This window comes from Esox lucius, chromosome 7 (assembly GCF_011004845.1).
Source record: "Esox lucius isolate fEsoLuc1 chromosome 7, fEsoLuc1.pri, whole genome shotgun sequence".
NCBI lineage: Eukaryota > Metazoa > Chordata > Actinopteri > Esociformes > Esocidae > Esox > Esox lucius.
The window spans coordinates 40,256,467-40,268,658 of NC_047575.1; the positions used below are offsets into that span (position 1 = coordinate 40,256,467).

General features: G+C 41.2%; 2 protein-coding genes across 2 annotated transcripts; both read right to left on the minus strand.

The window, feature by feature from the left end:
- Window positions 1-365: 365 nt before the first annotated feature.
- On the minus strand, window positions 366-1,124 carry LOC105008654 (olfactory receptor 15-like). The gene has a single exon (XM_010867996.5). It carries the CDS (start codon window positions 1,122-1,124, stop codon window positions 366-368), a length of 759 nt encoding a protein of 252 aa, XP_010866298.5.
- Window positions 1,125-5,128: 4,004 nt separating this feature from the next.
- On the minus strand, window positions 5,129-6,125 carry LOC105008656 (olfactory receptor 4S1-like). Its single transcript, XM_010867998.3, has one exon. The coding sequence runs from the start codon at window positions 6,123-6,125 to the stop codon at window positions 5,190-5,192; it is 936 nt and encodes a 311-aa protein (XP_010866300.1). The 3' UTR covers window positions 5,129-5,189.
- Between the last annotated feature and the right edge of the window lie 6,067 nt (window positions 6,126-12,192).

A 12,192-nucleotide genomic window follows, 5' to 3' on the forward strand; every position in this document is an offset into this window, starting at 1 on the left:
AGCAGATGAAGATGAGATGAGAGATGAGGTTCATTTTAAGTTCATTTTTTATTTGACATCTAAAGTGTAGGAATACAAATTAAATCCCGGACTTAACAAAGACAAAGTGATAAATAAGACATGTTGACATACAAGGCACATAATGTAATATAATAATATTTTGAAAAACAACTGATACGCTTGGTAGCTCCAACAACAATCGAAAATATTTACATGTGAAATTAATCTACACTATTTTATTATTTGTTCTGTGTGGGGATCTCATTTAAAAGATCAAACAGAAATATAGAATACCTATATGTAATGTTGGCCCACATTACAAAAGGTATGTACAAAATGATTACTCAAAAAGAACAAGACTTATACTAGGGCAGCAATTTATGGTTGAGCATCTGTCCAACACTATTCCGAATCTGACTGAGGTTCATTCCATATATGATAGGATTTACCAGAGGAGGAACAACTAGAAACTCCACAGACATGATATTCCTCAGGGCCAACATACTGGTGTTGCTGCCATAACGAGCATAAATCAAGTCAAAGAATATGGATGTAAAGAAGTTAGCCAGGGTGATCAGATGAGGCAGACAGGTCTGCATGAACTTCCTCCACTCGGCCTGTGAATTCAAAGATGCTTTGATTATATTTATGTAGGAAATCAAGATGAGCATCGCTTGAGAGAAGTGAGAAAACATGAAAATGTAGCCAGAGATGTTGTTTAGACTGGTGTCAACACATGAGAGCTTCACCACCGCCCAGTTTGAGCAGTAGAGTTTATCAATGTCAACACCACAGAGAGGTAACCTAGCTAATAGTACCAAACCAATGCTGCATTCCATCAATGAAAAAAGCCATGTTAGAAGAATCAGTGTCCACACTTTTCTAATATTCATAATTGAGTGATAGTGAAGTGGCTTGCAGATGGCAACATATCTGTCATAAGCCATTACTGTCAGATTAGTACATTCACCATAAATATAGAAAAATATTACAAATATCTGGGTCAAGCACCCCACGTATGTTATCACATGAGAGTCAAATGAAATGTCATAAAGTATCTTTGGGTAGAAAGATGAAGCACCAATGATCCCATTAATACACAGATTACAAAGGAATAAATACATTGGGTCACGTAACATTTTCTCTAGAACAATTGTAAAAAACAGTGTTAGATTAATAAAAATGGTGAAGAGATATAGAATAAGAATAAATACAAAGTAGATGTGTCTGTTTGTATGTGTCTCATTTAGTCCATGCAGCACAAACACTATCTCCTGGGAGGAGTTGAACAGGGATGTCATTAACAGCAGACACAAATGGCTGTATTATATATTTAAAAAGAATATCATACCAACTTAACAGTAACTGCCAACCACTCAGCAGCACTGTCCGCCACACAACACATAGTTCTCTTTCAAACAGTGTAGTTTGTATTTAGATCCTGGACATGGTTTTCATAGCAGGACAATCCAAAACCACCCTGCTTTAGCATCCACCTACATACAATTAAGTACTATGCAATAACCACAGTTTACAACATAATCATACCTTAAAACAGGTGTACATGAAACATTAAAAAAATCCCAAAATCCCTGAACACAAATTTAAGGATAAAACAAAAAAATATTGAATGGAATGAGTTAGATGGAGAATAAAATCTAAATTAAACAATTAAACAAAAACAAAAAAAAGTTAAATCACACATGATCATTTGGTTTGAACGATCCAAGCATTGATCAAAAAAGTTTTTCTTGAAGTTGATGAATGCCCTTGTTTGGTATTGTCTCTGTACTGAAGGCTGGAGTAGATTACTTCCTGTTGACCGGACTAGATCATACCTGGGCAAGACAATGCTCCACTCTCAGGACCTCTCTTTTATTGCGTAGAAGCAGAGTATCTGAACTCCCACAGCAACGTATGAGATGAAGATTATGTGAGGTGTCGACATACATTGTGGCCTCTTGAGGATAATTTGCTAACGGCATGAGGAGCTACACTTTCAATGCCTTACTTTTTACTTGTTATTACTGTGACTTGTGAGAGTGACACATTGTTATTCATGTGACTTTCATCTTAGGTCTTCTTTATACTACTCACATTTAATTTTTACTGTTCTTTAGAACTCTACTCAAGACGATACCTGCTCACATGGGTCTTGTTAAATCTCCCACTTTAAAAAAAAGTAAAGGTTATTACATAAACTGGGTCCTCTGTTATTTAATGTAAACTATTTTACTGTGGAATTCCGTAAAAAAAAATATATCGGAAAAGTCTAGTGGAAGAAACACTTGTAGAGTTTTGAATAGATGGCAGTACTAACACCATAAAAAAATATGCTTTCCCATTCACTGGCAATATTATAACATGCTCATCTTGCGAACAGGGAAGTATAGTGAATCATTTGTAATATATGAAAAATTTAGTTCTGCTGAATCCTAACTTTCATAATGTTAGAGAACTGGGTTCATGTAAATATGAACATCCTTCTCTCAAAACGCTCTTTAAATGGTTGTGCTCAGGAACACCTGGGAATGAGTGCAGATGGTGAAAAACCTTTCTAAGACGTGGCAGTAGTCATTGATAAGGTCCCTACAAGATCACACTCAATCACCTGCAGCCTACCAAATCAGGGTCAGCAAAGGATGACTAAAGCCAACAACAGTTACAAGCCTGGGGCCCTATTCACAAAACATCCTAAGGCTAAAAGAAGCTCCCAGCTTACTGATTTAGGAGAAGCTCTTAAAAACACTGGGCGTGTCAGTCCTTATTTTTGGTCTCCCAAGCGTCTACTGTAAGAGTATTTCACTAATGGCTTGAGTCCTAAAACCAGCTCCTATATCGGGGAAAAGTCAGGGGTAGTCAACTCCTAAGTCACTAATATCAAGTCACAAACAATCCTAAAAGGTCTGCTGCCGGCAATCGGCCTCGTAATCAGGTCGACGTTATAGAAATATTAAATGTTACTGAGCTTTTAAAAAGTTATCATCTTAATCACGAGGGTATTATGATCATAGTGGAGCTAGTCAGGGATACAGTCACTTCACCAGCAAACAGAAACAAACCGATAATATCAGACATCCAGCTATGCTTTTTGGCCACAGGGAAAATGCAGTTATGCAGCGCAGACAAACTACGCATATTATTAGTCATCTGTCAGCAGAATATTCCATCAAACAATAAATGCCGACTCCAGCCCCCACATTGTCTGACAATTTATACGGTTTTCGCTTAATGTCCGCCAACTACAAGGAAACAAAGCTGACTTCACGGCCATTGCTCGACCACCCGGTATAGTTGCTGCTATAGACAGGACACATTATTGTGCAAATTTATGCACCATCAATAGGTGAACACGCATTTATTTATGAGCTGCCAGACATGTAAGAGACTGACAATTAGCTGAACTTATACTTGACTAGTCAGTTTATCATCATGTTTAATTAGTAACACTTAGCCTACATTTTAATTTTAATATTTTTATTTAAATACGTGCAACATGACACATCCTTCTACAGTGTTGCTATGACAAATTCACTAACAGAGACCCCTCCCCTATCAGCGAATCACTGTGGGTATAGAAAGCAGGCTTGTTCATGGAACACCAGGCCTACATTATCTGTAGCAAAGAGGTCAACCCTGCAATTTCTCCCCATTGCTTAGTAAAGGTTGGCATTCAGCAGCGTTGTGACTAGGTTTTTAAAGGAAACTCTTAGGTAGAAACCTTTACTGCTGTTTGGTAGGCCTCTTAGTGGAAAGATAAAAACAATTGTGAATACAGCCCAGGGAGTTTTTATACTTTATTTTAGCAGGTAAGCCGATTGAGAACCAATTCTCCTTTTGTTGTGGAAAACCAAGTCCGCTACGACTAAAACAAAAAGCATTTCAACTCAGGAACTTGTGAATCCAATAGACTTTAACGAAAATCATAGGAGAATGAAAGACATTAAGGCCCTTCTGCAGATACACCAAAATTCTAAGTTCAGGACCATGGCTTTTATACAAAAATATCACACCATATGATCATCACCTTTGGAAGTCCCCTTTAAGGCGGGATTTATCTCTTGCCCCTGTATCTTTATACCAAATCTTCAAATATCACGCCATCTGACCAGCCATCACGCCATCTGACCATCCTTCTTTGGAAGTTCCCCTTAGGGCGGAGTTTACCTCTTGCCCCTCATCACTTCCTGAGTGTCCTTAACTTAACTTGAAGATCTCATGGTTAATGTTGGGGTCACACTTTCAGTGAACCCAAGAAGCTGTAAATTTCAAGCCCATACATTTCTGGAAACAGGATGCTGTTCTGCTGAATTGCACTATTACTGATAAACCCCTATGGAGCGTCAAGACCAATTGCCCCAATCTCAAGGCCATATGTTTTCTGAGGCCTTTCTGTCTGTGTGTGTGTGTGCGTGGGCTGCATCATCTAAGAACTCATAGTGTTTTTGGATCACTCGTTAATATGTTCCCTAAAGCGTGTGATTATGCATGCATATTGATATATTCATAAAACATGTGATTATAAATGCAGTTTATAGAAAATTCCCTCACACTTTACAAAAACAACCTGGCAAAAGGCATAACGATTACAAGAAAAAAGTCAGTTAAACATAAACTCCATCAAAGTCCCAATAAAATGGAACAGGCAAAAAAACAAACAAGGAATTACATCACATGAGCTGGTATATATATAAAGAATAATACGATACGTAGGTACTTAGCAGTTCATTGTTTAGTTAGCCGCTCAGTCAATTTGTTTTGGAGAGAGTAAGGAGTGATGAATGTAGAAGGTTTGAGAGTCTTTTGTCAGATACTCATGTTTATTTGACCACCCTTTCATCATTGATTACATTTGTTAATTAGAGTATCAATTGATAAATGTTTTCATTTACATTTTCCTTGACAGTATATTTTACATTTAAAACTGACCTTGAATTGAAAGTCTAGGAATAACTGCAATCTGTTACTGACACAGAAAAGGTGGTGTGGATCAAAAAAACAGATGGCTGTGAAACAAATGTTTGCGAGTTTAAAACCAAGATGAGGAATGTAAAAAAAATGTTTACTCATTAATGTCAGTTATGTTTAAAACAATGTGCACACATACAGTACATTTTGAGTTTTCCTTATGCAGTTTTTTCCCCCAAAACCATTACTACAGGTAACAAGACCGAGAACAAGACTAATCGTTAGGCAGCAACTTTACGTCTGAACAACTGTCGAACCCTGTTTCGAATCTGACTGAGGTTCATCCCATATATGATAGGATTTACCAGAGGAGGAACAACTAGAAACTCCACAGACATGATATTCCTCAGGGCCAACAGACTGGTGTTGCTGCCATAACGAGCATAAATCAAATCAAAGAATATGGATATGAAGAAGTTAGCCAGGGTGATCAGATGAGGCAGACAGGTCTGCATGAACTTCCTCCTCGTGGCCTGTGAACGCAGAGATGCTTTGATTAAGTTTATGTAAGATATCAAGATAAGTACTGCTTGAAAGAAGTGAAAAATCATGAAAAAATAGCCAGCGATGTTGTTGAGACTGCTGTCAAAACATGACAGCTTCACAACCTCCCAGTTTGAGCAGTAGAGTTTATCAATGTCAACACCACAGAGGGGTAACCTAACTGTTAGCACTATTCCAATTGCAACTTCCAGCCATGAGAAAAGCCATGTTAGAAGAATCAGTGTCCACACTTTTCTAATAGTCATAATACAGTGGTAGTGGAGTGGCTTACAGATGGCAACATATCTGTCATAAGCCATCATTGTTAAGTTGGTACATTCACAAAAAACATAGAAAAAAATTACAAATACCTGGGTCAAACACCCAATGTATGTTATCACATGAGAGTCAAATAAAATATCATAAAGTATTTTTGGGTAGAAAGATGAAGCGCCAATGATACCATTAAAACACAGATTACAGAGGAATAAATACATTGGGTCATGCAACATTTTCTCCAGGGCAATAGTAAAAACCAATGTTAAATTAGTTAAAATGGTGAAGAGATATAGGATAAGAATAAATACAAAGTAGATGTGTCCATTTGTCTGCATAAATTTTAGTCCATGCAGCACAAACACTATCTCCTTGGAGGAATTAAACAGGGTTGTCATTAGCAGCAGACACAAATTCGTTATATATTTAAAATAATATGATGCCAACTCATCAGTAACCACCAACCACACTGGGGCACTGTTCACTACACAACATTGATAGTTCTCTTTCAAACTGTAGTGTTTGTATTCAGATCCATGAGATCATATTCATAGAAGGAAAATCCAAAACGACCCTGCTTTAGCATCCACCTACACACAGTACAACGCACCATGCACGGTTTTCAACATAACCATACTTTAAAACCACTGTATACGAAACATTAGTGAAAACAATATAATCACAAATGATGCAATATACATATAGGGAGAAACATTTAAAATAATGAACAGAATGTTAGATGAAGAATATAATACAAATCAAACAATCACACCAAAAATTAAAAGTCAGTTCCACTTGAAGATATTAACTCATGATCTTTTTTTAACAATCCAGACATTGATCAAAAAGGTTTTCCTTGAAGGTGATGGTTGTTTTTGTTTGGTATTGTCTCTGTACTGAAGGTTGGAGCAGATTAACTCCAGACCAGATCACGTCTGGGTAAGACAATCTTCCACTCTCAGGACCTCTCTTTTATGGAGTAGAATCAGAGTATCTGAACTCCCTCAGCGACATGTGATATGAAGATTATGTGAGGTGTCCACATTAGGTCTGGGTATCGTTTCAATTATAATGCTGATCCCGATTCTGCTTATCAAATCTGGTTCTTATCAGATCTCGGTTCCAATTCCAATATTCTTCGGAAAGAAAGAACCAAAAATAAATGATGCATTTATTCTTTGCACATTCAGGCCTTAATAAGTACTGTCACGGGTGAGGTTGTGGTAGGACACAGGCACAGAGTCGATGAAGTGGCAATAATCCATGTTTTAATTCAAAAGGAAGCGTAAACAAGCAACCAGTGCCATGGGCTAACCTATACAGGGGGGGAAACCAAAATGAACCACACGGATGTGGCTAAACAGGGAACTTAAATATGGTCCCCAATTGGAGGCAACGATCAACACCTGCCTCCAATTGGGGAGACCAAAAAGGATTGGAGGTGGCTAGAGGTGCTACCCCCTCCCTGTCTGTCCTGACTATGCCCCCAGCCCAGCAGAGATGGCTAGGGGCATAACCAGGATGTGACAAGTACTGTCAACTCTGTAAAATCAACTGTCAACCGTGACACAAAGGTTTATATTACTTATAGGAATGATCATCAAAAATTATTACAAACCAAAACTATTTAAATAAATAATAGACAAATCTAACAAAACAATAATTATGAAAGCAACATCAATGTCAAAAAAAGTTGATGTCTGCAACGCAAAGACAACACATTTATTGAAGAAAAATACAGCTCGTTGACATCCATCCTCCTTCTCCTTGCTCATCTTCCCCTTCATGGCTAAAGTAAAATAAGTTTCTATACTAGAGCAGGGTCTCTGGGGATTAACCAGTGGTGGACGGATACTCTCCAAACTCATATCTTTGAAAACTATATATTTGAATAATTTGTTGTAGACAATTTGTCTACCTTCAGTATAAAAAAGCAAATGTCAGCCCACTATGTTTTTTTTTTACCTGAGCGCGAGATGTTGCTAATGTTTGCTGTATCTGGGGCGCTATTGTGGCTGGTACACTGCAACACATGGTTTTTAACAAAACACCTTAGGTCCACGTAGTGTGAGGGATTTTTCTGTAAATTGCTTATAATCACACGTGTTATGAATATATCATTATGCATGTTTAATTTTATGAAACCAGGTCTGATAGGACTCCTTCTTCAGCTTGACGGAATCCATTACTTCCGGTGTCCACCACCGGGTTCGGAGATTGCCGCCTCGACAGGCACCGGAGACCTTACGGCCACAGCTCAGAGCGGCCGCTTCGACAATGGCGGTGGAGAACATGGTCCACTCTGACTCAATATCTCCAGCCTCCCTCGGGATCCAGTCGAAGCTCTGCCGGAGGTGGGAGTTAAAGATCTCTCTGACAGGAGACTCGGCCAGACGTTCCCAGCAGACCCTTACAGTACGCTTGGGCCGAGTCTGTCCAGCTTCCTCCCCCGCCATCGGATCCAACTCACCACCAGGTGGTGATCCGTTGACAGCTTCGCCCCTCTCTTCACCCGAGTGTCCAAGACATACGGCCGCAGGTCAGATGAAACGGCAACAAAGTCGATCATCGACCTACGGCCTAGGGTGTCCTGGTGCAACGTGCACTGATGGACACCCTAATGCTTGAACATGGTGTTCGTTATGGACAAACTGTGACTAGCACAGAAGTCCAATAACTGAACACTGCTCGGGTTCAGATCAGGAGGGCCGTTCCTCCCAATCACGCCCCTCCAGGTGTCACTGTCGTTGCCCACTGTTGAAGTCCCCCGGTAGAACGATGGAGCCCCCAGTCTGAGCACTTTCCAGCACCCCTCCCAGAGACTCCAAGAAGGTTGGGTACTCTGCACTGCCGTTCGGCCCGTAGGCACAAACAACAGTGAGAGACCAATCCCAACCCGTAGGCGCAGGGAAATGACCCTCTCATTCACCGGGGTGAACTCCAACACATGGTGGCAGAGTTGGGGAGCTATGAGCAAACCCACACCAGCCCGCCACCTCTCACCATGGGAAACTCTCAAGGAGTGTGGTTCCAGAGCCCAAGCCGTGCGTAGAGGTGATCCCGACTATCTCTAGTCAGAACCTCTCAACCTCACGCACGATCTCAGGCTCCTTCCCCGCCAGCGAGGTGACGTTCCAAGTCCCTAGAGCTAGTTTCCGTGTCCAGGGATCGGGTTGTTGAGGCCCCCGCCTACAACTGCCGCCCGATCCTCTAAGCACTGACCCCTTATGGTCCCTCCTGCAGGTGGTGAGCCCACGGGATGGCGGCCCCACGTCGCTCCTTCGGGCTGAGCCCAGCCGGACCCCGTGGGGAAAGGCCCGGCCACCAGGCGCTCGCATACGAGCCCCAACCCCAGGCCTGGCTCCAGGGTGGGGCCCCGGCTGCGCCAGACCGGGCGACGTCACGGTCCTCAAAATGTTTTTCTTTATTAAATGGTTTTGAACCGCTCTTAGTCTGACCCGTCGCCTAGGACCCGTTTGCCTTGGGAGACCCTACCAGGGGCATATAGCCCCAGACAACATAGCTCCTAGGGTCACTCGGGTACTCAAACCCCTCCACCACGTTAAGGTGTCAGTTCATGGAGGGGGAAATGTAGGTGTCTTATCGAATCCATGGTTCTTTGATATTTGGTTCTCAATACCTAACCCTAGTCCACATACATTATTGCTTCTTGAGGAGCTACACTTTCACTTTGTTTTATTAGGGTTCCAGCAGCAACGCTGGTTCATATTATTATTATAAACCAGCTTTTTTGAATGTTTATACAGTGGGGCAAAAAAGTATTTAGTCAGCAACCAATTGTGCAAGTTCTCCCACTTAACAAGATGAGAGAGGCCTGTATAGGTACACTTCAACTATGAGAGAAAAAATTTGAAAAGAATATTCAGAAAATCACATTTATTGGTAAATTATGGTGGAAAATAAGTATTTGGTCAATAACAAAAGTTAATCTCAATACTTTGTTATATACCCTTTGTTGGCAATGACAGAGGTCAAACGTTTTCTGTAAGTTTTCACAAGGTTTTCACACACTGTTGCTGGTATTTTGGCCCATTCCTCCATGCAGATCTCCTCTAGAGCAGTGATGTTTTGGGGCTGTTGCTGGGCAACACAGACTTTCAACTCCTTCCAAAGATTTTCTATGGGGTTGAGATCTGGTGACTGGATATGCCACTCCAGGACCTTGAAATGCTTCTTACGAAGCCACTCCTTTGTTGCCCGGGCGGTGTGTTTGGGATCATTGTCATGCTGAAAGACCCAGCCATGTTTCATCTTCAATGCCCTTGCTGATGGAAGGAGATTTTCACAAAAAATCTCACGATACATAGCCCCATTCATTCATTCCTTTACACAGATCAGTCGTCCTGGTCCCTTTGCAGAAAAACAGCCCCAAAGCACGATGTTTCCACCCTCATGCTTCACAGTAGGTATGGTGTTCTTTGGATGCAACTCAGCATTCTTTCTCCTCCAAATACGACAAGTTGAGTTTTTACCAAAATGTTCTATTTTGGTTTCATCTGACCATATGACATTCTCCCAAACCTCTTCTGGACCATCCAAATGCTCTCTAGCAAACCTCAGACGGGCCTAGACATGTACTGGCTTAAGCAGGGGGACACGTCTGGCACTGCAGGATTTGAGTCCCTGGCGGCGTAGTGTGTTACTGATGGTAGCCTTTGTTACTTTGGTCCCAGCTCTCTGCAGGTCATTCACTAGGTCCCCCCGTGTGGTTCTGGGATTTTTGCTCACTGTTCTTGGGATCATTTTGACCCTACGGGGTGAGATCTTGCGTGGAGCCCCGGATCGAGGGAGATTATCAGTGGTCTTGTATGTCTTCCATTTTCTTATAATTGCTCCCACAGTTGTTTCTTCACACCAAGCTGCTTACCTATTGCATATTCAGTCTTCGCAGCCTGGTGCAGGTCTACAATTTTGTTTCTGGTGTCCTAAGACAGCTGTTTGGTCTTGGCCAAAGTGGAGTTTGGAGTGTGACTGTTTGAGGTTGTGGACAGGTGCCTTTTATACTGATAACAAGTTCAAACAGGTGCCATTAACATAGGTAACGAGTGGAGGACAGAGGAGCCTCTTAAAGAAGAAGTTACAGGTGTGTGAGAGCCAGAAATCTTGCTTGTTTGTAGGTGACTAAATACTTATTTTACAGAGCAGGGATGTGATTTTTCCGGATTAATCCGGAATTCCGGATTTTCCGACCTGAAAATGTGACTTACGTGAATCATGCAGATCTGTAAAAAAAAAGGGAGGGGGACCTCACAGCCGTCACCGCAATCTTCATCTTTCTTTAACCGGCAGCGTCGCTGAGCAGAGGGGGTGTGTGTGTGCGTGCGTGCGTGCGTGCGTGTGTGTGTGTTCATCTGAGCCTAATTGGTGTGTCACTGCCGGAATATTTGCGATGACCACGTATTTGCGTACAGCTTGTTCTTTTGTTCAATTTCTCTGCTGCGTAGTAATTTACCTCAGTCGCTCTCGCTCGACTACAGTGACAAGAACATCGCTGGATCGGATGATCTGGGTATGCATTAATGCTTGTGTCTTAATATAACCTATAGTTACTAATTTAACTTTGTTGTCGGTTGATTAGATGTCGAAAATCGATTTTGATTGATTTTCCACTATGGCAGGATGTTTTATTCACGTAGGTTAAGCTTCGTTAACATTATTTGTATTTGCTAGCTTTTGTATTTGCTAGCTAAATTATATAATAATAAGATAACGTTAGCTAAGTTAGCTACTAACGTTAACTAGCCACCCTTAAAACTTAATGTAAATCTGTGCAGAAATGTAAAACTATCAAGCCAAAGGTACAGAGCTCTGCTCAGAAATAAAGAAGAACTGAACAAAAGGCCTTATCACTCTGCGAAGCCAACGGCCAGCAAGAAAATGTCAAAAGATGCCATTGTGGCAGCAGCTGTGAGTGCCAGGCGCAAATTCCTAAAGAAACGTGTATAGCAGAGGTGTCAAACCGGTTCCACGGAGGGCCGAGTGTCTGCAGGTTTTTGCTCTCTCCTTGTACTTGATTGGTTAATTAGGTCACTGATTGGTTCGTTTCTACCCTCACCTGGTTGTGTAGGTCTGAACTGGCAACCAATTTAAAGGAAAAACCAAAAACCTGCAGACACTCGGCCCTTTGTGGAACCGGTTTGACACCTGTGGTGTAGAGGCTCTAAAAAAGCTTGCTACAAAGGCTAAAGAGTTGGGTAAAAATGTAAAACAAAAATAAGTTAAAATATATATATATTTTTGTCATGGTTGTTGTTATAGAGAGAGGTGGTGATGGAACAGTGTTAATAATAAGTTGGATGTTGCTGTAAAATAAAAATGTATTTATTTTTGTTCAAATAAGTTGTTATGGGTCATTCATTACTATCCATGTAGATCCGCCACCAGTTTGATCGGCGTGTGTGTGTGTGCGGGGGGGGTGTGTGTGTGCAGGGGGGGGGGGGGGCC

Bases quoted from the DNA above. Each gene is read 5' to 3' on its own strand.
- LOC105008656 (XM_010867998.3), bottom strand. From the start codon at position 6,125: ATGACAACCCTGTTTAATTCCTCCAAGGAGATAGTGTTTGTGCTGCAT.
- LOC105008654 (XM_010867996.5), bottom strand. From the start codon at position 1,124: ATGTATTTATTCCTTTGTAATCTGTGTATTAATGGGATCATTGGTGCT.